The sequence below is a fragment of the Rattus norvegicus genome, chromosome 19, assembly GCF_021556685.1.
Source record: "Rattus norvegicus strain SHRSP/BbbUtx chromosome 19, alternate assembly SHRSP_T2T, whole genome shotgun sequence".
NCBI lineage: Eukaryota > Metazoa > Chordata > Mammalia > Rodentia > Muridae > Rattus > Rattus norvegicus.
The window spans coordinates 36,915,708-36,943,106 of NC_141552.1; the positions used below are offsets into that span (position 1 = coordinate 36,915,708).

The 27,399-nt window shown below is 42.3% G+C and overlaps 2 protein-coding genes across 14 annotated transcripts in view; both read right to left on the minus strand.

Annotated features, from left to right (window-relative positions):
- The window catches only part of Cesl1 (carboxylesterase-like 1), a 34,960-nt gene extending 24,473 nt beyond the window's left edge, over window positions 1-10,487 (minus strand). For 2 of the 13 annotated variants that reach the window (XR_015643455.1, XM_087595073.1), the window contains exons 1-2: window positions 10,334-10,487; window positions 9,912-10,008 (exon numbers count right to left, since the gene is read on the minus strand). Coding sequence is in view for 4 of the 13 variants with exons in the window: in XM_087595073.1 (XP_087451199.1) it covers window positions 9,912-9,963 (52 nt within the window). In the remaining 9 variants the exon portion in view is untranslated. 13 annotated transcript variants of the gene reach the window in all.
- Window positions 10,488-10,777: 290 nt separating this feature from the next.
- Window positions 10,778-26,806, minus strand: LOC147999384 (uncharacterized). The gene is made up of 3 exons (XM_087596637.1): window positions 26,625-26,806; window positions 25,434-25,593; window positions 10,778-10,957 (listed from the first exon to the last, which is right to left on the minus strand). Exons 1-3 carry the CDS (start codon window positions 26,749-26,751, stop codon window positions 10,900-10,902), a joined length of 345 nt encoding a protein of 114 aa, XP_087452763.1. The 5' UTR covers window positions 26,752-26,806; the 3' UTR covers window positions 10,778-10,899.
- Window positions 26,807-27,399: the final 593 nt, after the last annotated feature.

The following is a 27,399-nucleotide window of genomic DNA, read 5'->3' on the forward strand; positions in this document are numbered from 1 at the left end:
AGGAGGAGGAATAGGAGGAGGAAGAGGAGGGATGAAAAGAATGCTTCAGAGATGGGAGAGGGCAAAGTCTGATTACAAATGATAAAGCATGGCTGAATTGATTGTGAGCTTTCAACCTAGAACAACATGTGATTGCATGCAAGAGGTGGGTGTGGGGGAAGAATACTGCTAACAGAAGCTATGACATACATCTTTGCAAACATATATGATGCCTACTTTATACCAGAGGTACATTCCAGTTTCTTGTGTTCATAGAAATAGTCTTCCTAGGTAATTATGGGTATGTCCATGTAACTTGGAAGCATCCTGTGTGGAGTTCCTAAAGATGCAAAGACAGTGGTGTTGCCATGGTAACTAGCAGCAAAGGCATGTTCTGCCTCAAATCTGGGTCCTCTTTCCAGGCCTTTCTCAATGTCGCCTGTCCACATAATGTGAGGCATTTGAGGAATTTATTACTGGATCTGTATTCAGGAGCTAGAGATATCCCAGGACATGATTTTCCAGACAAACTTGGAAGAACATACCAGTCTCTTCAGGCCACTAACATGACACCGATAGAAAGAGGAATCAATGCTATAGCCCCATATTTACCATAAATTTAGTCTGTGTGTCTGGTGTTTAGGAAACCATCATGACTGGTGGGGACTGTCCCTCTCAGAGTCTATTTATTTCAGACTCATGACCCTAAACATTTCCTTTATGATAGCCTGGACTATTGCCTACCTGTCCATCTGCTCTCATCACCCTGAACCTTGTACCAGACACCTAAGATGTGCACTGCTCCCTAGAGTCCTTTGAAATGCTAATAAAAGAGGTATTTTTGCTACAGGTGCCCCAGCCTGAGCCTCCTCTCTAATCTGGTACTTCCTGTATCCCCTACCTCAGTACTATGTCTCTCTTCTTGGGAACAATGAATAACAAAAGTTTTTTTCAATGACTAGTAGGTCCTGATGTGCTAGCTTTATTATACAGCATATTTTCAAATAATACATCTTATATTTATGTATTAATATGTCTGGGACCAAGCTGGACAGGGTTAGATGAGATATAAACTGGCCATAACCCGGTTCCTGAGAAAGGCTTGACCTTTGACCTTTCCCGAGAAAGAAAATGTTCCCAGAATTGAGGCTAACTGCCACTATCTAATTAGAACATTTTGTGGTTTAATGGCTCATGCTTTACTTCCCCCATGACCTCTGCCTCATGGGAACCTTCCAAACTGGACATTCCCAAAACCCCCTACCCAGCTTCAATTCCTGCTTCAAAGCTATAAATGCTGTGTGCTTCTTACAATAAACAGACCTTGACAAGGACACTGCTTGGTCTCGCTCCTCTTTCTCGCACATTCTCCCACAGGTATGGGTCCCCTTCAACCCCCATGAATAACTGAGTCCCCGTTGGCAGGGGCAAGTGGTGCCTGACATGGGGCTCGAGGTATGGACCCTCACCAGACAGAAAAAGAAGTTGAGGACCCCGGGTATTTGTCCAGAAACCGAAGCAGATAAAGTGAAAGTAGCTGTGCCAATCTGGTGTTCATTGCAGCGCACTCTCACCACTCATGAGAGAAAGACATGGCAGGTAAGAGTTTTCTGTCTCATTGAGAATGGGCCAAAAACTGTCTAAGGAAGCTGTCTTTATCAAAGACCTTAAGGCTTCTCTCAGGGAAAGGGGAGTAAGAGTTAAGAAAAAGGATCTTGTTAAATTTTTTGTCTTTGTGTCAGAAACTTGTCCTTGGTTTATTATTGAAGGACCAGAAATTAGCTCCTATAGTTGGGACAAGGTTGGAAAGTGTTTAAATGACTCCACTGCCCCTGTGTGGGATATGAGTCTCAACCCCAGTGCACTGGTTCCTATCAATAAACCTCATGTGATTACAGCAAGGACGGTCTTGGGTGAGTTCTTAGGGGTCGCATCATCCTGAGACTTGAGTGAGGGTCTCCCTGCTCCGGGGATCTTTCATTTTGGGGGCACGTCTGGGATGGGTGACCATCCTCATCTCCGAAGATCCACTTGGAGGTGAGATAGCGTCTGTGTCATTGTGTCTTTGTGTTTTGTGCCGGCTAAACTCTGGGTCTGTATTTGATACTCTGGGTCTGTATTTGCTTGCTAGTTCTGGTGTTCTGGTTTTGCAGTTGCTCCCATCTCGGGCTGAGAGGGAGGCTCATGTCTCAGGAGAGATGTGAGTATGAGCAGTAGATGTGCCAGGGGCTCACCGATTGTGCTGCCCTGGGAGACATCCCAGGAGGTGAGGAGGTACCCCAGGGATGCCTGGGAGATTCCCATCTGTGTGCTGGTGAGGATTCGGTGATTCTCCTGGATTGGAGAAGAGACCCGTCCTCCCAGCCATCTGTATTTCCAGAGTGGTCTTTTGTCTGTGTGTCTTAGGTCTTTGTTTTGTGTTACTTGTGACTGTGACAATGTGAAGATTCTGGTTGGGAAGAAGGCGGGATGTGGAATCCGCTCCCCTTCATCTGTCTTTGGTGAACTCATGGAAGCTCCCATCTGAATCAGTTCAGTTTTGTGGCAACCTTGCGTTGGCTGCTTGTTTTTTGTTTTTGTGCACACTTTTGTTTTTTGGTCTGTTAATCTTTTGCTTGTCTTTCTGTGTGACTGAATGCTATTTGCCCTCTTTGGCAGACCTCTATTTCGTGGACTCTCTTCTTGTTTTCTCACCATCCCACTTGAGATGCTTGTTAGTAGATGTTACAGGAAATCTACAATGCTCACATGAGGAGTGTGCTTTAGAAACAAGAATTTCATGTTTTCCCTGGGTTCCATCGGGATAGATGTGGGAATAGGCTTGATTTCTATTGGAAATGATGTCACATTGCATATGTTAGTACTCCTAACACTTCTTGGGACTGTGCCTCAGGGATCGCGACATGTATAAGTTCAGAAGTTCTAAAAGGCAGTCATGACCTTTGTGTGTAGGCTTAGATAGTGTCCAGATTGGAATCCTGATGCTGAAGACTTAATAAGACACAAAAGAGAGTTGAGAATTACTGAGGGCTATCTTAAGGCTGAGTCTAGGTGCTGTAAGGGCAGCTACAAGGACATCTGCTGTTGCCCTGCAACACAAGGCTTATGGAGAATTCAGAACTGCCATTGACTTAGATATGAAAAGAGTAAAAAAGACTTTTTAGCTGACCTCCAAGAATCCCTAACCTCCCTCTCAGAGGTAGTTTTTCAGAATAGGAGAAGATTAGACCTGATATTCCTTAAAGAAGGAGGTCTGTGTGCTACACTAAAAGAAGAATGTTGCTTCTATGTAGACCATTCAGGAGTAATTAAAGACTTCATGAGTAAACCTAGAAAAAGGTTAGACAAAAGACATAGAGACCGAGAAGCACATCAAAGATGGTTCAAGAGCTGGTTTAGTAGATCTCCTTGGATGACTACTCTGATATCTTCCCTTATGGGACCCTTCTTAGTTTTGCTTCTGCTTCTGATTATAGGTCCATGTGTGTTAAATAAACTAGTTACCTTCATTAGAGAAAAAGTGAGTACTGTTCAGATTTTGATGTTACGCCAACAGTATCATGCTTTAGGAGGACAAGAAAACCAATATTATAAATATACTAAAATTTAGTTCTATAATTAGAACTAGCCACTAGAAGAAGTAGGGAATGAAAGAATAAAAAATACAGCTGAAAAGTCAGAAGCTTAAAGATGCAACCTCAACCCTAGGGAGCCCTAAATACCTCAAATTCCAGCTCTCTGCCTGTAAGTAAAAGATTACATTTCTTGAGCCTGCTCTCCCAGGAACTAGATAAAAGGACTTAAGATAAGGAAGGCCCTTAGATATGCGATTCCCAACCTAGTAAAGATAACAGAAAGCTTCTTCCAGGAACTAGCTGACAATAAAGTTAGATTAAAATCTTAGAGAACTTTCCTCCTGAGGAGGTCCCCATACCCTGTAATTCTCAAGGATTTGTCATTGATGTTTAATGGCTTTGCAGAAGGGAAAATGAGGTGGCAATATTGAATTTTCCCACCCCAATGTGCAGCCAAGTGCACTTTACTGAGGAAGTCACGGAGAAATGCAATGTTCTTGAGGGCATGAGGAATGGTGAACCACATTCCTGGTTTTTGTCTGCACTAATCTGTTAGGACAAGAACATGATTGTTTTTTGTTTGTTTGTTGTTTCTTTCAACTACTGGCGTCACCCTTTGCCTATATGGTAGAGCAATAATGCTTTGAAATAAACTTGTGAAACCCACGGCCAGGTACTGCACTCCGAATCAGAAATTAGCAGTGCTTCTGTGAATACACTTCTTTTTGTAAATATGATCTTTTAAGATATTGTATTATGTAAAAATATGTACATACCTTTTTTTTGTAGGCCACAGCAGCTCATTTTTACAGAGTTTGTGAAACTAAATATTTAACATTGTCGATTTCTGTAAGCTCCATGCAGTGAGGCTACAAGCAGAGGAGAGAGACATCAGCAGTGCCCAGCCTGGCGGGCAGGGCAGCCTGCTGCTCCCTCGCTTCACAGGCCTCACTCCTTGATCTCTTAATCTAAAGGCTTTTTAAAGTGATCTTTTGTTTAGATGTAGGCATTTAAATTTTTTAAAAAATTTCTTTACCAGAGAACTACACACTTTGTTAATTTTTTGGGGAAAGAATAGATATGGGGAAATGAGCTTTAAAACAAAAACAAAATAAAAAACAAACAAAAAGCGCCAAGAGTTTAAAGACAAACAAAACCGAAGCAAATTTATTTAAAAAAGAATCTTGTGGGTTTTTTGTTTTTGTTTTTGTTTTTGTTTTTTAAAGCAGTCCGTAAATTAAACGATAATAATTTTGGAAAACTTGAGTATGTAGCCCGGGTGATTCCTATTACTTAGGACTGAGCCCCACATTTAGGTCAAAGGCCCTGGGCCCTTGCTGTGTGTGGTCTGGTGTCTGCCCAGCTCTCCTGTTGCTCAGCTCATGGGGTCTCTTCCTACCTCTCCATGGCATCAGGGTACTGAGTTAGAGTGACACCTCAGCCTGTGCCAGCCCCTCCTGCCACCTCTCCGCCTCTTGTTGGCACCTGTCCTAGTGAGTTTGGAGTAGGGAAACCAAGCGTATGTAACACCCTTTTTTTGGGTTTCTTAGGTTCAAACAGTTAGATGACATTAGGTTATTAGAACATCTGTAGCTTTCAAGTCTCTGGTGTCATTTTCTGAGAGCCAGTTAGTGTTTCAAAGTCAGATGTCTAACCAGCTCTCCATCTCCTGGAAGGGAGCACCACTTCATTCTCAGAGCTCTCTGTGGGTAAAGCTTGAGTTTCCAGACCTCCCAACCCCCAGGGTGGATTAGGTCATAATGGACACCCCCTGTGATTGACCCACTGTCCCTCTGCCCTATTTCATTGTGTGCTGTTCTTTGCAGGTGACACCCTCAGAGCTGACCAGGCGGGGCTGAGCCTTCCTTGCGTAGGTGTGTAGGCCAGGGTGGTGCTCCTCCCCTTGGAAAGACATTTAAAACCCAACTCTGGTTCTTCCAGCACCCCAGCTCCAGGCTAACTGGTTGGCACCTCCTTTTTGTATGGGGAGAAAAATGAAGTTTATTATGTTTTTATATTTTCTACTTCCTCATTTTTATCCGTGCCAGTTCAAAATTCTGATTTCCTTTTACTAGCCTTTGGGATGATTTGTTGTTACCTGAATTGCCCTTTAATCTTTTTGGGTCATTCTCTTTGTACTTTTCTTGCCTACCTCGCCTCCCTTCCTCCCAAGCCCCTCGTTAAACCTAGGTGTCTTTGGGGCAAACAGTATAAAAGTATCCTTTTCATCTGCTTTTACGATGTGGGGACATTTTCAGTACCTACTTTTTTTGCTGAATCCAAAGATATATAAATAAAAAAATGTATTATTTTATGAAGATCAAAATGATATTAAGGATACACGTTTCTTCAAAAATAAACGAAGCTGTACTGTTAAAAAAAAAATCTTAGAGAACAATCTTGAGAAGCAGGAAGCGTCTCCCAGGATCTAGCAGATCATAGAGTTAAACAATCTTGAGAAACAGGAATCTCCTCTCCTCCTTGTGATTTTTCACTGGTATTCTCGACATTTTCCAATGATGTCCTTCCTACCCCCTTTTCCCCAACAGCAGTTTTTTGGTAGCAATATCCTCTTTACTGGATGCATTTACCCGCCTCCTCAACTATGGTCCGTCCCACCTATCCCTTGCTGGTGGCACAAATCATACGTCTTGGAAGAGAACAGTCCCATAAGCTCTTTTGAAGGGACCCCGATGCTTTAAACTTACCCTATAGCCCCTCTCAGGTCTCCTGGCTCAGTCAACATGTAGACGAATGGACAATTAACTGCATTGCCTTTCAGGTTAAGATAGATAATCATTACCCCTCAGATAAGTTGATACAGTTTTTTCACAAAATTACAGTCCCAGTGGTCTTTCCAAAGGTAACAAACACGTGATCACCCTATGTCGGGAGTCCACCTTGTCTTTACAGACGGCTCCTCTAATGGACAAGCCGCATTTTCCATTAATGGTCAAATACAACAGTTCTGTACCCCTTTAGATTCCACTCAGCTGGTAGAGCTTCAAGCTATCCTCGCAGTATTTCGTGCACTGCCCAATGCACCCTTTAACCTATATACAAATAGCTCATATCTTGCCTTTTCTATTCCCCTATTAGAAACAGTGCCCTATATTTGGCCTACCACCGATACTGCCCCCCTGTTTGCCACCTTACAAAAATATATTCAAAGACGATCTTCCCCTTCTTTCTGGGACACATCCGAGCACATACCAGATTGCCAGGCCCCTTGGCCAATGGTAATGATGCCATTGATCGCCTCACACAGCTTGTGGCCTTGGCCCAGGAGGCCTTCTCTATGCCCCTTACACTTGCCCAAAAAGCACATGACTTACATCACCTTAATGCACACACCCTTAGGATTAAATATAAGATCACCCATGAACAGGCTCGCCAAATAGTCTGTAATTGCGAAGGCTGCCTGACCCTACTGCCTGACCTCCACCTAGGGGCCAAGCCCCGTGTGCTGGTTCCTGAAGAGCTCTGGCAAATGCTTGTCACCCATCTTCCCTCCTTTGGTAAATTAAAATATGTTCATGTCACCATTGATACCCTTAGAGGCTTTACCTATGCATCCCTGCAGACAGGGGAGGCTACCAAACATGCTATAAGTCATGTTCTGGCTTGACTCACAGTTTTACCTCAACCTAAGATAGTTAAAACAGATAGTGGACTGGGATATATTAGCTCTAGTTTTAAAAACTTTTGCTTCCAATTTGGCATTAAACATATTGCAGGGATTAATTATAATCCTCAGGGACAGGATATAGTTGAAAGAGCTCACCAAACCCTTAAAAATATGATCCATAAATTACAGTCAAATGAGGGACTATTATCCCCCCCCAGTAATCACAAAAATTTAATAAATCATACACTCTTTGTCCTTAACTACCTTATAATAGACAAGGATGGAAAAACTGCAGCAGACCGCCTGTGGCAACCCCATACTTCTTATGATTATGCACGAGTCCTATGGAAGGATCCGTTAACATCCCAATGGTAGGGCCATGATCCGGTCTTCATTTGGGGATGTGGATCAGCCTGCATTTATGATTCAAAGACTGGGCTCTCGAGCGCCTTGTTAAGGCCTGAAACTCACCCAGGGATAACCCTGAGGAAAAGTCTAACTATGCTTAATTACAGACCATGCTGACCATGTTCCCCTACATCTGAATCCTTGGAAGCATCATCACGTCTGCCCTCGCTACATCGCCTCACCAGATCTTCAACTATACCTGGGTGACTCTTAATGGCGCCGGATATGTGGTGTCTGCCAACTCCACCACCGCTGCACGAGTTCCCTGGCCCAATCGTGAGTTTCTGCAGTTCTGGGAAAGAGGCACCTCCATGCGTACAAAGAGAGAACCCATCACTGCCGTGACTCTTGCAGTACTCCTAGGCCTGTCAGCTGTGGGGACAGGAACCGGGGTTGCCTCCCTGATCACCTCCCAACAGAGTTATCATCAGCTCAGTGCAGGGACATCAATGAGCTTCAATAAGGAAGAACCTATCTTAAAAATTCAGTCGCTTCCTTGGCTGAGGTTGTTCTACAAAATAGAAGGGGATTAGATCTTCTCTTTCTCCAACAGAGAGGGCTGTGTGCGGCCCTCAAGGAGGAGTGTTGCTTTTATGCTGATAAGACAGGATTAGTAGAAAACAGCCTACAGAATGTTAGAGAAAGTCTACAAAGGAGACAAAGAGAAAGAGAAAAGAGTGAAGCCTGGTATAAAAATTGGTTTTCTGCCTTTCCCCTACCCACCACTCTTCTACCCAGTATCCTGGGTTCCTTTATAGAACTCCTGCTACTCATCTCCTTTGGTCCCTGGGTGTTTAAAAATTGACAGATTTCGTTAAGAGCCAGATAGACTCCGCCACCAAACAGGTGGCCATTCATTACCATTGCCTCCAGTGCGATGAACGCCTACTGGGACATAATGATACTCCCCTCAGGTTGCCCACAGCTGGTCTCGACTTCTCCACCCTGGATACCGCCTCTAATTCAGGCTGGAAAATCAGTCGCTGGTGGAAACGTCAATGATGGGAATATTATGGTGCCACATACTAGGTGCACACCTCACCGCTGTGAAGTAACCCTACGACGGGATTAGCACAGGTCCATGATCTGGGTCACCCACTCTCATAAAACACACACGTATAGCCCAGAACGGTGTGTTAAAGCATAAGATTGTTCCTAGCCATTGGGGTGCAGTCCTAACTGCAAGAGTGGCTCGCCATGGCTGAGCTGGGCACTCTGTGAGGCATGTCTGATCTATCTCAGACCACTACTTCCACCCTGGCAGAAATAATGGGACCTAACTGAGAGTGCCAGATGTGGGTTCAACCTGTGTAGCCTAAGACTCAGGGCTTCACCGACCAGGTGCTGGTTGTGGATGCACACCATATAGCCTAGTACAGACCTCCCCCACCCCCTTGATAGTCAAAGGAAGGGGGAGATGTCTGGGACCAAGCTGGACAGGGCTAGATAAGATAGAAACGTGCCATAAGCCAGTTCCTGAGAATGGCTTGACCTTTGACCTTTCCCGAGAAAGAAAATGTTCCCAGAATTGAGGCTAACTGCCACTATCTAAATAGAATATATTGTGGTTTAATGGCTCATCCTTTAATTTCCCCCATGACCTCTGCCTCAGGGGAACCTTCCAAACTGGACAGTCCCAAAACCCTACCCAGCTTCAATTCCTGCTTCAAAGCTATAAATGCTGTGTGCTTCTTATAATAAACAGACCTTGACAAGGACACTGCTTGGTCTCGCTCCTCTTTCTTGCCCGTTCTCCCACAGGTATGGGTCCCCCTCAACCCCCATGAATAACTGAGTCTCCGCTGGCAGGGGCATTAATAGAAATAATACACAATAATTAATAATACATAATAACAATACATCTTATATTATGTATTAATAGAAATAATACATAATTGATAATACATAATAATATATCTTATATTTTTGTAATAATAATAATTATGCCTGGAATGTCTACTACATGTAGAGTCACAAAGGGGCTCCCTCTCAAGTGTACCTCTCCTCCAAGAAAATGTTAGAAATGAAATCAACTAATCCTCTACATTTAGTGAATTAAGGAAACTGAATTGTCTTGATTCCCTTGGGCCAGAGCTGACTCCTTGTCCTCTGCACCTATAGTGCAGGGCCTCACAGATTGTCTTGTCTTCTGATCTCAGTATGTACTATACCAAGGTGTGGGCCGCTTGGATGCAAATCCAAATCAGGAGAATTCATTCTGTCTTGAATTCATCAGCAGAACTTAATCTGTCTAGTCTGTGCTTCAAGCACACCCTGTAACTCTTTGTATCCCCACAAATTTGCATTTCCAAAGTACTCACCACAAACCACACAGGTTGCTAGGGACACCAGGAACAGGGACCTGAGGCACATCTTGCGTGGGCAGATACTCCAGTCAATAGAGTCTCTGACTCTGGTCTACAAGGAAGGGGAATGTAAGGTCCTGCCCACTTTCTGGGAACCCGTCTGTCCTGCCCACAGAACCCAATTACACAATGCAGAACTACACCAAAAACTTGTCCTCTCCCTTAGCCAGAGCTCTTCCAAGTTTACCCTGCTTTATCTAAACACCCATCTACCCCATCTACCCATCACTTGCTCTCTTATATCTAAACAATTAATATGGAAATCTCAGATTACAGATGGCCATAAACACAGTCATCAGCTTCTCACATAAACATTTTCCCCTGTAACACTCTCTCTTCAGAATGCCAGGAGTTCTCAAACTGAAGCAAATACTTACAGGCAGTGCAAAGCTTTAGTGAGGTGGGGGGCTTCTTATTACAGACTGAAAAGTTTTGGAGACTCTCCGGGCTGCACAGTTGTTCACCAGAACACGTCTCTCTCCCTTTCCTAGCGTTTTGGACTCTTGTGTTTGGTAAACTAGGTTAAACTTCAACTACCCTCCTTGGAGAATTCTAGATTAGTCATATAACAATCTTGCCAAGTGGCCCTCTCTTGGGATACACTGAACCGAGTTTGGGAGTTCATTTGCTTCAGGACAGAGATTAGGTATAGAACTTTCTTTCAGTGACTGAACTCCATTTCAAAACACTTGGTGTTTACCACCTACCTGTCCATTGATTCAGGCATACTTTGAGCATTAACCAGACCAGATGTGAGGACAGGGAGAGGCTGAAAGATGTGTGAAAGCTCCAACCTATGAATCTAAGGGGTAGGCATGCACCTGGGAGAGTCCTTCACCAGGTGCTGATGAAGGAAGCTGCTGGATCCCCTCACAGGACATGCCTTAGGACAGTGCTTTGTTGAATACAGCCTGGCACAGCTGTCTGAGAAAATGATACATCCTCACTCAAGGGAGCTGTGAACATCACTGTGATTGACATGGAAATACAGAGGATCAGCTCTGGAGAGGAAAACACAGGTTATAAATTATCACTTAATTTAAACAGTCCTATTAACAGAGCTACAGTAATTACAATAATTAAAACCATTTGTGATACAAAAATGCCTCTACAAACAACATTTATTTCTAATAATTTAAGGGACAGAAAGAAACAGCCCAAATAAATGTTCATGAACTAAACAATAAATAAATCGGTCACTTGAGCACCTCACTAAATACTGTTTGTAAGGATAAGGTACTACAGTGCCACCCAAACTTGCAAATATGAAAAATAAAAGAAGCCAGTCACAAAGTTAATGGGCTTCAGGCTCCCAGTTGTGTGAAGGTTCCAGAACATGAAGATGAATGAGGATGACTGGTTACTGAGGAAAAGGACATCAAGGGACAATGGAGAGTTGCAGAGGCAGGGAAGCCTGCATTTGGGTTTCGCATCTGTCTGAGGAGTGTTTGGAATGTGCCCAGCAAGTCTGCAGTGATGTGTAGCTAGCTCTCTATGTGCGTCTTTTTAAATGTTCTAGAACCTGACAGGTTGCATGCTCTCTATGTGCGTCCTTTTAAATGTTCTAGAACCTGACAGGTTGTATGCTTCCTATTTATTTAAAGTTTCTATTTTATTCATCCTTCTATTTCGTCGACAAATATTTCTTGAGGGCCTGCAAATCCCGGCCTCAGTGTCCTCTGTGCAGGACAATAGTGCTCAGAATAAGCAGAATTCTCACTGGTGGACCCTGAGGCTCAGTTTGACTGAGGGAGTGGCCATAGATCACATCACACAAGAAATAAATGCTGAGGTTGGAGAAAACCTGTAGGGCTATGGAGCTATAGTCTTAATTTCTGTGGATGGCATCAATTGTACATAAATGATTTATCTAAGAGAGATCTGAGGAAACACCCTTCTCCTGGAATTCCTTCCAACTTTCCTCATCAAAATATCCACACAAAGCCTCCTACTGCCTTCCATTGTGTTTCTAGGCCTCCAGGAAGGATTAGCACAGAGTACCCTATGGAGGGGTCAGGGGTTCAGGAGGCTGAAAGCAAGACCCATGGCATTCCAGGGAAAGACCATGGCTGGGTAAAAGAAGAAACTGGGTTGTTTCTGTTAGTGTGGATTTCTTTCTGGAAAAGCACTGCTTAGCCAGAAGTCACAAGGCTCAACCTTCCTGGCATTTAAGTGGAGATATGAATTTACTTATAGCCAATGAAGTAAAGTGACATTGATGGGGGTGGGGGGAGTTGTCCCCAAAACTATGTAATGAAGGTGAGCTTTCTCCATATAGGATTTTTTTCTACAGCCAGCTGGAAACCACATCTGTGACACTGAAGAGATAAAGCAGTGGCTGTACCTGGGACCAAGAAATTCATCTCTATTTTTGAGTAATTATTATGTACATATACACACATTCACACACACATACATATCATACACATGTATGTTTTGGGGAAGCCATTTTCGAGAGGTACAGATATAACACAAGAATTCTAACACAGTAGCATAGGAGACTTTGTTAGTTTGGTCTCTAGCCTCTCACCTAAGTTGAGCGCAGAAGCTCACTCCGACAGCCTTTTTCAGAGATATCAGAATGAGAATGGTAGTGTGAACGCCATTAGTGACTGGCAGGTGTCCTAGATCTACACAGGACCAGTGTCCCTGTGTGAACTCCACCTTCTAAGAACTCCTACCCACCTATGTTGGGAAGTTTCCTGAAGCAGAGCAATGCCATCCAGAGTCCTCTAGCCTTGGAGTGATTCTCAGCCATTGAGTAGAATCGGCAGTCAGTATTGAGTCTCCTCTTTGTTGGAGTAGCTTTGAAACAGTCTTTGCCCCACTTTTCCCTCTGTCTTTGACCTTGATCACACACAGCATTAGCTGCTGGGTAGTAAGCCCTTCCATGGTCCTTTCCCTTCCCTCCCCCATCATCGCCCCTTGCAATTCTCAAAATAAACTCCTACTGCAGTGCTTTTCTCAAGTTCCTTTTGAAGGCAACCAGTACAGGACAAAGAATGTGTGTATTCTGAAATCTGAGATCAAATCGCTATGTGTCTGCTGAAAGTCCAGTTATGCAGCATCCACCCTCAAACTTCCTAATGTGATCATGTTTAGATACAGGCCATGTTTAGATCATGTTTAGATTAAAAGGTTAGACAGTAAAATAAGACCATGATGGTGGGTGCTAACTCAATTTGACTGATGTTGTCATGGAAGGAATTAGGGTATGCAAAGTGATATCACTTGTCAAGTGTGCACAGAGGACTTGGCATTTGTAGAGAGGAGTAGGGGGAGGGGCCACTGAAAAGAATAAAACAAGACTTGGAAGGAAACCAACCATAGTGGCAACTTGAGCTTAGATGATCAGCCCCCATAAACAGAAAACATGAAGTTAATAGTCTGTATTCAGCTCTGCTGTCTACCAAGCCTGGGTCATCTCACTAAGGCAGCCCAAACAGAATAACCTATAAGCACAAACTGATATTTTTATTGTTGGCCAGGATGTGAGAGGCCATGCCAAATAGCATAGAGTAACTCAATCTCAATATCAGAAATGAAGTCCAACACAAATAACTTCTACACAGTTGTGATTAGTAATCTCCTTCCCTGCCTGATTCATTAGGGTGATGACCCAGTTGGCAGACTTCTCCTAAGACAAAATGCCTTGACCTTTAGCATAGTAACGCTGTCAGTTCAACGGCCAAAGATAAGGAGGGAATGGCTAGGCTTAGAAAGATCTAAGCTTTGTACAGGGTGATAAGCATGGATCGATCTGCATTCTTCTACATGCTGACCTCCAGTTGAACCAGCACCATTTGCTGAAAATGCTATGTTTTTTCCATTGGATGGTTTTGGCTCCTTTGTCAAAAATCAAGTGACCATAGGTATATGGGCTCATTTCTGGGTCTTCAATTCTATTCCACTGGTCTATCAAGGACCTCCACATCAAACCAGATACACTCAAACTAATAGAAGAAAAAGTGGGGAAGCATCTCAAACACATGGGCACTGGAGAAAATTTCCTGAACAAAACACCAATGGCTTATGCTCTAAGATCAAGAATAGACAAATGGGATCTCATAAAACTTCAAAGCCTCTGTAAGGCCAAGGACACTGTTGTTAGGACAAAATGGCAACCAACAGATTGGGAAAAGATCTTTACCAATCCTACAACTGATAGAGGGCTTATATCTAAAATATACAAAGAACTCAAGAAGTTAGACCGCAGGGAGACAAATAACCCTATTAAAAATGGGATTCAGAGCTAAACAAAGAATTCAGCTGAGGAATGCTGAATGGCTGAGAAACACCTAAAGAAATGTTCATCATCTTTAGTCACAAGGGAAATGCAAATCAAAACAACCCTGAGATTTCACCTCACACCAGTGAGAATGGCTAAGATCAAAAACTCAGGTGACAGCAAATGCTGGCGAGGATGTGAAGAAAGAGGAACACTCCTCCATTGTTAGTGAGATTGCAGACTGGTAAAACCATTCTGGAAATCAGTCTGGAGGTTCCCCAGAAAACTGGACATTGAACTACCTGAGGACCCAACTACACCTCTCTTGGGCATATACCCAAAAGATGGCCCAACATATAACAAAATCACATGCTCCACTATGTTCATAGCACCCTGATTTATAATAGCCAGAAGCTGGAAAGAACCCAGATGCCCTTCAACAGAGGAATGGATACAGAAAATGTGGTACATCTACACAATGGAATATTACTCAGCTATCAAAAACAATGACTTTATGAAATTCATAGGCAAATGGAGGGAACTGGACAATATCATCCTGAGTGAGGTAACCAAATCACAGAAAAACACACATGGTATGCACTTGTTGATAAGTGGCTATTAGCCCAAATGCTTGAATTACCCTAGATGCACAGAACACATGAAACTCAAGGATGACCAAAAATGTGAATGCTTAACTCCTTCTTTAAAAGGGGAACAAGAATACACTTGGGAGGGAATAGAGAGTCAAAGTTTAGAACAGAGACAGAAGGAACACCCATTCAGAGCCTGCCCCACATGTGGCCCATACATATATAGCCACCAATCTAGACAAAATGGATGAAGCAAAGAAGTGCAGGCGGACAGGAATCGGATGTAGATCTCTTCTGAGAGACACAGCCAGAATATGGCAATACATAGGCGAATGCCAGCAGCAAACCACTAAACTGAGAATGGGACCCCCGCTGAAGGAATCAGAGAAAAGACTGAAAGAGCTTCAAGGGGCTTGAGACCCCATATGAATAGCAATGCCAACCAACCAGAGCTTCCAGGGACTAAGCCACTACCCAAAGTCTATACATGGACTGACCTGGGCTCCAACCTCATAGGTAGCAATGAATAGCCTAGTAAGAGCACCAGTGGAATGGGAAGCCCTTGGTCCTGCCAAGACTGAACCCCCAGTGAACGGGATTATTGGGGGGAGGGAGGTAATGGGGGAGGATGAGGAGGGGAACACCCATATAGAAGGGGAGGAGGAGGGGTTAGAGGCATGTTTGCCTGGAAACCGGGAAAGGTGATAACAATCGAAATGTAAATAAGAAATACCCAATTTAATAAGGATGGAGAAAAAAGAAAGAAAGGTCTACAGGAGGAAACAGGAACCTAGAGATTAGGTATTTCATCACTAGGTCAGACCAATGTTGATAAGAAGCCAATGTTGATAAGAAGCAACACCAATACCCAAACATGTTCCTGAGTTCTTCCCAAAGACCAGTGCCTTTACCTGCAATGAAGTTTCCAGAGACCTCAGGTTTTAAAGATGTTCTTTCACACTCTGTGACAAGGTGTGAAGACCTTCACTGAGTATGGGGACTTAGTACAAGAATCAGTATGTAGACAAGTTCTACTTTGCAAAGATGGGTGTGGGTTTACATTCCAGGAAGAAAATATGGTCTTAAAGAACAAGCACTCTGATAAAACATTCTTTCCTCATCAACTCCAGTTCTTGTTTTCCAGATTTTTTAAGAGTGAAGCCTGACCTGGTAATAATGAAAAGCCATGGAAGATGAAATGTACATGTTCAAAATTTTAAAAATAAATAAAAAAATGAAGCTCTATCCATCCTTATTTACATGGGATGATCTGTCCAGACCTCCTAATTAAAAAATCTGTTTCCAATTACAGAACACACACACACACACACACACACACACACAAACACGTACACATACACGCACATATACACATTTTGCTTTTTCTAGCTAACTGGCCTTTAAAACAGCTCTGGCACTCCATTTATAAAGATTGTACAATGCTTCCTAAAAAAAATTCAACATTCTTATTATCAGGGGAATCCAAATTAAAACAACCCTGAAATTCCACCTCATACCAGTCAGAATGGCTAAGATCAAAAACTCAGGTGACAGCAGATGCTGGCGAGGATGTGGAGAAAGAGGAGCACTCCTCCATTGTTGGTGGGATTGCAAGCTGGTACAACCACTCTGGAAACAGTCTGGTGATTTCTCAGAAAATTTGACATAGTACTACCTGAGGACCCAGCTATACCACTCCTGGGATGCTCCAACATATAACAAGGACACATGCTCTATTATCTTCATAGAAGCCTTATTTATGATAGCTAGAAGCTAGAAAGAACCCAGATATTCTTCAACAGAGGAATGGATACAGAAAATGTGGTATATTTACACAATGGGGTACTTACTACACAACTATTTAAAACAATGACTTCATGAAATTCTTAGGCAAATGGATGGGACCAGAAAATATCATCCTGAATAAGGTAACTCAATCACAATAGAACACACATAGTATGCACTCATTGATAAGTGGATGTTAGCTCAAAAGTTCGGAATACCCAAGATATAATTCACAAACCACGTGATGATCAAGAAGAAGGAAGACCAAAATGTGCATGTTTCACACCTTCTTAGAAGAGGACATAAAAATAATCACAGGAGGAAATACGGAGACAAAGTATGCAACAGAGACTAAAGCAAAGGTCTTCCAGAGACTGCCCCACCTAGGGATCCATCCCATATGCAGCCACCAAACTCATACAATATTGTGGATACCAAGAAGTGCATGCTGACAGGAGTCTAATATAGCTGTCTCCTGAGAGACTCTGTCAGAGCCTGACAAATACAAAGGCAGACACTTGCAGTCAACCATGGACTGAGCACGAGGTCCCTAATGGAGTGCCACAGACCACCCAGGGGAGTGTCAGCAGAGGGACGAAGGCTTGGATTAAAGATAGAGAACGGATTCAGAGCGACAGACAGACACAAACTCGAGGTGTGTGCTGCTGCAAAAAGCTTTACTTCTTGGCACAGATTTAAGCAGTTAGAACAGGTGCATCATAATTGGCAGTCATCCAACTCTTATTCGTCACCTCACCAATGTCCCTTGCAAGGAGGAAAGCTGAACGTACAGTCCAGGAAACAATTCTCAGTTCCAGAAAATAGTTTAGAAAACTGAAGCTATACTGCCAGATTTGTGGGCACCAGATATACATTCAACATTTACCCTTATTTTAATAAAGTTTAAACTCTATGTTTATGGCCCCTCAAGATAATATGGAAACTTTTGTAACCATTCTATAATTTCTTTCATTTCTTGCTCAATGTTAGTTTCTCTTTTCTTTCCAGTTAATTCTTGATAAGTTCGCTCAACTTGTTAGAACTTATCCATGATCTTTCTAAAAGAGTCACTACTATTCTGAATCATGCTAAACAAAACTTTCCCAAAAGGGGGGAAAGACTTTTCTGAAACAGTCATGCTCTTAATAGCTGCAATTAATTTCTCTCCTATTTGCTGGGAACTAATGGTTGCAGCAGTTGGGTTCATCACAGCCGTTGAGTTCATCAGGATCATGATGGTATGAGACGTTTCTGTCTCTGAACTTTCAGTTCCTGAGACATCTAAAGGTACATAACCATCTTCCCACACTGCTATATTCTGAAAATCAGATATTGTTGACAGGCGTAAAGTTGCCAAGATCACCAAGGCTAGAACAGAGAAGGCACCTCCACCGCAAGCATAGACCCCAGTCATCATCTTTTTGTAGGGAGACGGCCAGGACCTCCAGGAGGGAAGCCATTCCAGGCACACGCCTCTGTTCTGGACAGAAACGAAGCACAAGAGCTTCCTGTCACACAGACTCCACTGGAGTGGGTGTGGCATTTCTCGGTTTTTTATTTTTAAGACGAAGCTCCAGGATATCTCGCCTGACGGTACGGAGGGACTTCAGGATCAGCCTAAGAAGAATAGGGAAGATTAATAGAACAACAATCACGAGCCCTAACCCTATGACTGTGAAGATGCAATATTGAATCTAATCCACAGGATTCAAAGCTTTTAAACTTTTAGTAAACGATGCTGCAAGTTTATCCACGTTCCAGGCATCTAACTGTCTCTGACTCATGGCTGTAATCTGTTCTTGTAATTGTTGCAAGTCATAAGAAATATTTGTATCCTTCCAAACTCCTATCAAATGTGCTTTAGTTCTACTCCAATTCTCTGATTCATTATAAGGTAAAGGAGTCATACAGATATAATGAGAACTAGAGTGACATCTGGTGGCTAGCCTGGTCTTAATAGAATCAACATCTTGTCCTAATTCTAAAATCACCTCTTCTAAGGCATTAATTCTTGCTTCTAATTTTCTATCAATAAGGTGTTGCTCTGAGAGACCCAGAGAAATATTTCTATGCATTTCATTAACAGAAGTAGCTGTCTGCCTCTCTTTAACTAAAGCTGTAGTGGATACGGCAGAGGATTTTAGGGTAGCAATCAATGTCGAAATTCCTAAAATTAAGGAGGCCACAAATCTCTTAGGTCTAATTAAGTCATTAATGGTTTCTAAAGCTTGTAATCCAGAGTTATCAAACCAAGGATCAGAGCCCAAATCTACTGGCAGCACAACATAAGCAGGTCATTTTACAATCAACATAACAGCAAATTCTTCATCCAATCCAGAGGAAACACAGTTAGAGAAAAAACAGGCTTCACAAGTTACATGATAAGACAAAAAAAATATTAGTAGCAGTCATTTTAGAATGAGCAGATGTTATGATATCTTTTGCTTCTTTAGTTAAATTATTCAGCTGTGTCAGAGTTGGGAACTTCCTCTTCTCTGCAATCTCCTCTAGGGAAAGTCCTTGTAAGGCTGCTTGGGTTTTTCAAAGAGTCTGCTTTTGCCTGCACCTTACTCTTCTGGACAGCTGAACTCGGGGCCGGTCTGATGAGTCTGTCGGGCACCCAGATCGGGGAGTCTGCAACTTGTGGAAACACACAAGCATAGCCTCGTCCTGAGGCAATTAAAATATCGGGGCCCTTCCAGGCTCCCGAAAGTAAGTCCTTCCACAGAACCAGAGGATTGGGAATTGTACTTCCGGTTTCAGCATGTCTTGTCACAGGAGTTACTCCTTCCTCACTTGTGTTCAAATAATTTAGAACAAACAAAGCATGAGTTAATAAGTGGTGAGGAGAGAGATATGAGTTAGCAGTTTTCAATCTCTGTACTTGAGCTTTTGATGTCTGATGCGCTCTTTCCACAATTGTTTGTCCTTGAGGATTATATGGAATTCCAGTGCTATGTTCTATGCCCCATGTGGCCAAAAATTTCTTTAAGGATTTTGACACATAGGCTGGAGCACTGTCTGTCTTTGGCTTTCTGGGTCTTCCCATAGAAGCTAAGCTAGCACTTAAGTGTTGAATAACATCTTTTATTGCTTCCCCTGTTCTTGCTGATGCATAAAGCATATGTGAATATGTGTCTACAGTGACATGCACATAGGAAGCCTTCCAAACTCAGGCATGTGAGGAACATCCATTTGCCATAACACTTGAGGCTTCAAGCCTCTGGGATTAACACCCATTTTCTGTACTGCCCCCGCAGCAGGGCAGGTAGTACATTGTTTAATTGTTTAACAATCTGCTGGGCCTGTGCTCGAGCTATGCCAAAGACTCTTTTCAAAGCCAGAGCATTCTGATGATATAAATTATGGCTCTCCTTAGCCTGTTCCAAGGCCATAAAGATTATGGTACATGAATCTGCCAGCTCATTACCCTGAGCTAGGGGTCCAGGTAGTTTAGTATGTCCCCTTATGTGTCCCACATAGAACTTATAAGTTCTACTCTGTATCAACTTTTGTAGTTTCATCAACCAGGGTAAAATAACTGATTTTCCAGCGAGCAAGGCTGCCTCTAGAGCTGGGAAAAGCCCAACTATATATTTAGAATCTGTATAAAGATTAAAGGCTTCATTAAACTCTTCAACGGCCATTATTACAGCAATTATTTCCACTTGCTGTGCTGATAGTTTCTGTAGGCAGGAAGAGGTTTGTTCTACAGGCCACAACTGTGGCCACTCTTTTCCTGCTAAGCAGGTTCTGTCTGCTCCCGTATCTAGGAGACCATTAAAAGTTTTCCATTAAGCCTTATTTCCTATGTCAGATACCCAGGCCACCAAGTCTGAGGAACCAAATTGTCTCTGACCTCTCTTTGTCTTTATTTCAGGGTTAGGTAATCTTATGTAAGGTAGCAATAATAGTTGGGCTATGCGTTGTCCTTTTCGTATTCTACAGGTCTCCTTTCCAGCTTTAACTATGACCTTAATTTCCCCTGTGAAGTCAGCATCTATAACTCCAGGCAAGACCTCAAACTCTACTTTGTAATTAGAGCTCCTTCCAATAAGAAGACCCCTACACCTTTCAGGCAACGTCCCTAGAACTGAAGTAGAGTCCAGTGTGACACCATCTGTATTGGATAGTATCATCTCTTGACCAGCTGTCAAATCTAACCCTGCACTTCCTGGAGTTGCCCTTGGCAAATCATGAATAGGAAACTCTGGTGCTTCTGGATTTAATGCAGCTTTTGCTTCTGTAAAGCAGCCCTCTCTTTGTGTGGGGCAACTGGTTTCTGGAGGATGGCCACAAGACATTTTTTTCATTGGTATCTGAAAAATCTATCACCTATGCTCTTGTTAATAAATCTAATAAAATGTATTTGTAAATAAGAGCTATAAAAGTAGCTTTTTAAAGTGCAGGAAACACTTTATTTTAATATATTTATTCAGAAGATGGCTTTCATAGGACGTGGACAAGTGGGAGAAGTGGCTTAAAATAAAATAAATTTAAAGTAAGCTGGTATTGGTTTGAAACTAAAATGAAGACAGAAATGAAACTGAAGTCTTATTACATCACACATCTGGTTCATAGAATGTATATGAAAATAAACCAGTGCTGAGGTGAGCGTTGGTTTGATTTGGTGACTACAGGGAGGTTTGCCTACCATTATGAACACCAGGTAGGTGACAGGGCTTAGACTGATGGCTGCTCTTATCTCCTTGAGCTCCAGAGAACTCTCTGTGCACTGACATTCAGATCCTGTGAAGCAAGGACACATTTACACATTCTAGGGTTTGATGCTGTATGGTAACTAGGGGCTCCATCTTCCTGGGATTAATGAGGTTTGAAGGCTGATCCAGTGTCAGAGAATCTCTAGTTGGGTTCCAGAGAAGAGTAAACTCTGCTATAAATACAAGTTATATCCTGAGGGATAGCACCTAATGGCATTCATGCCAAACACACTAGGAGTCACCCTTCAACTACTAAGGAAGACCTGTCTGTGAGAGTGAGATGCATGGTGGTGTTCGGTGTGGTCTCCTGGATCCAGATAGAGCGCTTGGGTAAATGGTAGACTGTAAAGAACACCACTGTTGCCATAGCAATTCCATGGCAATGAGACAATTCTGCTGTGATGGTGAAAGTGTCCTATATTAGAAAATGAATATGGCTGTGTTTCATTGAAACTTTATTTTTTAATCAAAGTAGTAAGCAAGATTTGTTTCATGGGCTACAGTAGTTATACCTTTCCTAGACTGTGGAAGACAGTGAAGGTTGGTTGCTAACTTGAATTGGGTCTCTTTTTAGAATGCTATATTGCTATGCATTTAGCAGTCACATATAGTACGCATAGTTTATATTTTTTGATTTTCATAATGACCACTAACTGCCATCTGATAAGTATTCTGTCACCCAACTTTGAAAGCAGTTCTCTCTGCCTGGATTCTACCTGCCTGTGTCCTAAAAAGCCACTATCCATCTGTCTGTCTATCTCTTTAACTCTCAAAATGGTCTCATGCAGCTCAGGCTGGCCCCCAACTCACCATACAGCTAAGACTAACGTTCAAGTCCCATATTTCCTTCCTGCCTGGATGTTAGAGTGCGTTTACGTGGTGCTGAGATAGAGCTCAGGGTTTTATGTACCCTAGGAGAGCCTTTCACCAACTGAACCCCAGCCCTGCTCCACCTGCATTCTTTGAGGCAGAGTTTCTATAGCCCAGGATGGTCTAGAATGTATCATCTACCTATGTACACACTGCTCATGTTATATAGCATCTATTGGAAACTTTTGCTGTTATGGGACTGCCCTCTAAAATTAAAACTGATAATGGACCAACATATATTTCTTATCAATTTAAACAATTTTGTCAACGATATCATATTGTACATATTACTGGTATAGAACACAATCCATAAGAACAAGCTTTTGTTGCAAGAGTTCACCATACCCTGAAACGACAAATTATTAAATTAAAAAGGAGGAAAAGAGATGACCTGATGCAGCCTGAATGGAGTTTGCAGACCAGTCCCAGAGCTATATTGGCACAAGCCTTATATGTTATTAATTTTCTTAATTTACCACAAGGTGAAGTTATATCAAGAGCAGATAGACACTTTGTTGAACTTCCCCCAGAAGGCATGGAACAGACAGTATGGATAAAATTGACTGAGATGCTGAATGGCAGGAAGGGACTTTACTGTATGTAGGGGAGAGGGTTTTGCCTCATTACAGGATGGGAGACAATTCTGGTTACCTGGGAGATGGATCCAAGCACAGAATGATAAGAACTGCTCCCTACCCTCAAAGGAATCAGTTAAACCAGCTACATTTTCTCCTGATGGATGTTCTCTGGAGATGAAAGAGGTGTCCTCCATTACTGAGGCCCTGGCTTCTCTTAGTGTCAACAAACGACAATGGATAAGGATCCGTGCAGTTACAACCCCATTAACTATGTGGGGTCAGGTGAAGCGATTAACCACTGAAAGGGAAAAATGTTGTCTCCTTCAGGAAAGTCCTTTACTGCTGAGCACTTATTTTTAGCAATGTGTGCTTTACTCACAGTTTCTTCTGCTGCGGCCAATGCGAGTTATCGGGCTTATATTTGCTTTATCCTACTTTATTTACAGATGTGGTTTTATACACCACCCCAAGCATTTTATCAATTCTTTGGAATAATTTGACTTTTTGAATAGATATGATGGAACTTTGTATAATTTTCCTTATGCTGGATTAAAGATGCCTTTGTGTTTAGGACAGAGACCATGCCTACAAATGGGTTATCAAAATTGGCAATTACCAGGAATAATTGTTACAGGCTCCAGGATTGACAACTTTGTCTATAACCAAAATTGGAATAACATTACCTTTATTAGCGAGCCAGTATATCCTATTTGTACTTATATAGGCTTAAAATATCTCCCATGCATTTGGAAATATTGGCCTGGTATATTTGGAAAAATTATTCAAGATAAATGAATAAATTGGGGTCCTTATGGCCAATTATTAATACATGTTCAGAATGGAATGTTACCACTTGTGATTTGTCAAATGTTACCAGGATGAACTGAGAGGAGAATGAATGCCTTAATGGATCCTTGCTGATGGAATGTAGAGATGGAGGCATTGGTGATAACCGACTGGCCTCTGTGGAAGATCCTACTGAGTTTCAAGCTCATTTGTGGAAGACTGCCACTACATTAAGCTTGCTAATGGAAGCTTTTCTGGGCCTGCTCAATCTGCCTCTCAGTAAAATTTTATGATGTTTAAGAAAGAAAAGCTTACTACTTGTATTCCTATGCCATATTTGTTTTTAATAGGTAGATTTAATTTTAATAATGGATTTGCTTATATTAACTGTCATTTGGATTCATTTATTAATTCATCTATTCAGTTTAATATGAATCAGGTTTTATTATTATATGCAGCAAAAATATATGTATGGATGCCTGTTAATTTGGGACGTCATTGGTCTCAAGATCCTCTTATCATGTGATTATTGTTTTTTTTTAATAATCGGCTGAAGAGAAGTAAAAGAATTATTGGAGTCATTGTAGCTACTATTTTTAGCCTTATTTCTGTTGCTACCTTGGCAGCGGTTTCCAGCACAGCATTAAAAACATCTATTGAGACAAAGCGTTTTGTTGAAGACTGGCATAAAGATTCACATGAGTTATGGAAGGAACAAACTAAAATTGATACAAGACTTCAACATCAAGTAGATGTTTCAAAACAAACAGTAGAATGGTTGGGTCGAAAGATGTTATTTATTGAAAAATATGAGGATTTAAGATGTGATTGAAATTCTACTACTTTTTTGTTAATAAATATATGGATAATGATACAGAACATGATTGGAAGTTAATTCAAGCCTATTTAGAAGGTAATGAAAGTGCTACAAAAGTAATTAATGCCTTGAAATATGATGTTCAAATGGAAATCTGCAGTCAAGCCAGTTAAGCTATCAAGAGCCTAGGCCACACCTCTCCATGCTCCCCCAACCCCAACACACCCAGAAACTTGTGATTTCTTTTTTCCTGTCCTGATAACAGACCATATATCAACCCAAAATTATAATCTGCACAACGAATACAAATATACAGACAAACGTGGCCACATAGGCAAAGAACTGTGCTGTTGACAGTGGGGCTGCCAGAACAAAGCATTCACATGACCATGAAAGTGTTACAGGTAAATACTCAGGCCAAGACATAGACCCCTAGATTCCAGGTGTGGAGGGAAATATAAACATAAAAGTTGTGCATATGCATTTGGATGTATGCACACACAGACTCACAGACTGAGACACACCCACAAAAAAAGAGAAAATTAAACAGAGTCAGAGAAAGAGAAAAGCAAATATGGAAACAGAGAGCACTGTGAGAACCAGGAGAAATGCATCCACCATTGCTGTCTCAGAGGGCAAGACACACAGACAATAACAAACAGGCCTGAGCCTGAGACCTTCTAATCAAGCATTGAGATGAACAGTGTGGGAACAGGCCCCTCAGGCTGCTGCCTGGATCTTCCAGGACTCAGTCCCCTGCCTAGCAAGTACAGAGACTCACCATAAACTCACTGCAATTACAATCTTGCACAGCCACCAGCTGTCAAGGGCTTTCCAAATGCACACTGGACACTCATGCTCCCTGACTTTATCCCTGAATTCTTCATTCAGACCACAAATCCTTCTTTTCAATAAATGGAAGCAGATGAATCCATTTTCCATCTCGCTCCTCAGGAAGGGTCAGGTTCTGAATCTCCTCTATATGGGAGATGAGGTTTAGCACAGGGTGGTTAGGGAGGCACAGCTTTCTAGAACCCAAAACCTTAATAGGATAAGATGAAGGTGACCTTGCAGACCCAAGAGCATTAGGCGCGATTCATACCTGTTTTTCATAGATCTCTCTGTCAGAAACCTCAGGCGATCTCTCAGGTCATTTCTCTCCTCGGTAATGAGCTGCAGCTCTTCAATCAGCCTCTCCTTTTCCTTCTTGGCCTGCTTCTTGCTTAGGTCAGTTCCAGTGGATGATGTTTCTCTCCCAGCGTCTGTAGGTAGAAGAACACAAGTGAGCAGGCATAGGGAGAATGCATAGAGTGTACATAGACCACAGTGAGGCCTAAACAAGAGAACAAGCCTGGAACCCAGTGTCACTGAAAGGAGTTTGGTCTGTGCTTAAGAGACCTCCTCAGGGGATCTCAGTTCTCCCACTACTCTATAGAGACCAAGAGATGTAAGCAGCCAGGTGTTCCCTATGCCGGACATCACGTGCTTACATGTACCATGGAGATGGCTTCTCCAGGATTATTATCAGCTGAACAGGGTACAGCTTGTTTTCAGAACCCTCACCCCTGTGGTTTCAGAACTCAGATGATAAATTCACCATCCACAAAACTTGAGTGATTGGAGACACTCAGATATCCTACCCTGATACTCTAGGCCAACAACTTTGGATTTAAAAAGCATTCCCGGGGAGGACATGGTCAACAGACTTATCAATTCCCCTATTTGAACACCAAATGCCCAGAAGTGCCAATAGGTTACAGGCTGAACCTTGGTCTACCCATTCCAAATAGTTTTGGTATTGTAGAAAAATGTGTGTAACACACAACCTCTAATATATAAAGCTAACAATGACCCTGCCAGTTAGAAGAAATCAGAGGAGGTCTAAGAACATAAGGTTATTGCCTGGAGCACAATTCTCTCCCTGTTACTCTGTCAGATATCCACTGTATTTAAAAAAGCAATGATAGTGAAGTACATTGCTGTCCTGTCTAAACTCAGAAAAGGTGGACCCTCCATGACTCCTGATGGTGTTATTACATCAATGTAACATTACAAATGCACTGTAAAAGCAAAGACCAGAAGTTCACAGTATAATAGCATTGGCCTTACCATATCCTCCCTGTGGGAATGGGGAAACTAAAGTTCTGAAATCCTCAACTTTCAAGAATTGTGATATTCATAGAAATTCAATTCCTTTTCAGATGCTCCAGTTTTTGTGGCCCATTGATAGAAAGGTCAGCTTAAGCCTGCAGCCCCCTGACAGGAAGCTCAACAGACACTGCCCAGAACTTACTCCACATTCCCCAGAAGCACTGTCTTTGTCCATCATTACTTTGAGACGAAAGGCTAGCCTCCTTCACTCTAGTCTCTCCACAATCGACGTTCCACCTCCCAAAACGCTTGCAAAGATGGGAAAACATGTCTTAGCTTGTAACTGCCAGACTCAGACTGAGAGAAACTAGGGCACTGGTTGTCACTACAACACTGGTGACATCACAGAGGATGCCAGAACTCTCTAGGAGACAATAGATTGTCCAAGAAGGGACAGCTGATGTCATGGGGAGCAGACTTTGCCTCTCTGCTAATGTTCTCCCTGTATTGAGCATAAGCAGAGGTGCCCTTTCCAGGAGACTTTCCTGGGGAGAGCCACTGAGCATCTCCTGCTTCCAAAGCCAAATTTTCCTCAAGGCTTGATTAGAAAAACCTTAGTAATTCTTATGCATCTAAATGAATGTTTCCTTCCATATCTTGCCCAAAAATGTCTCATCCTAACTCAAATTGTCCTCATTCACCAATGTTAGCCATTAAAACTTCCTGAGATTTCACACCAGCTTGATTATGCAGTCAAAAGTTCTCCTGTCTCATTATGTACGGGTGCTTTAAATCACATCAAGAAATAGTCTGCATGGTAGGTTACAACATGGGTGTATGTTAGGGGAACACTCATGAAGTCATGTGCTTAGCAATTGACAATTGCCAGAAAATTCCTTAGGAGAAAGAGTTGACGTCTTTATGGTGCTAGGAAAAGTGTGGAGACCAGTTGGGAGAGGAAAGTGCAATATTGGAGC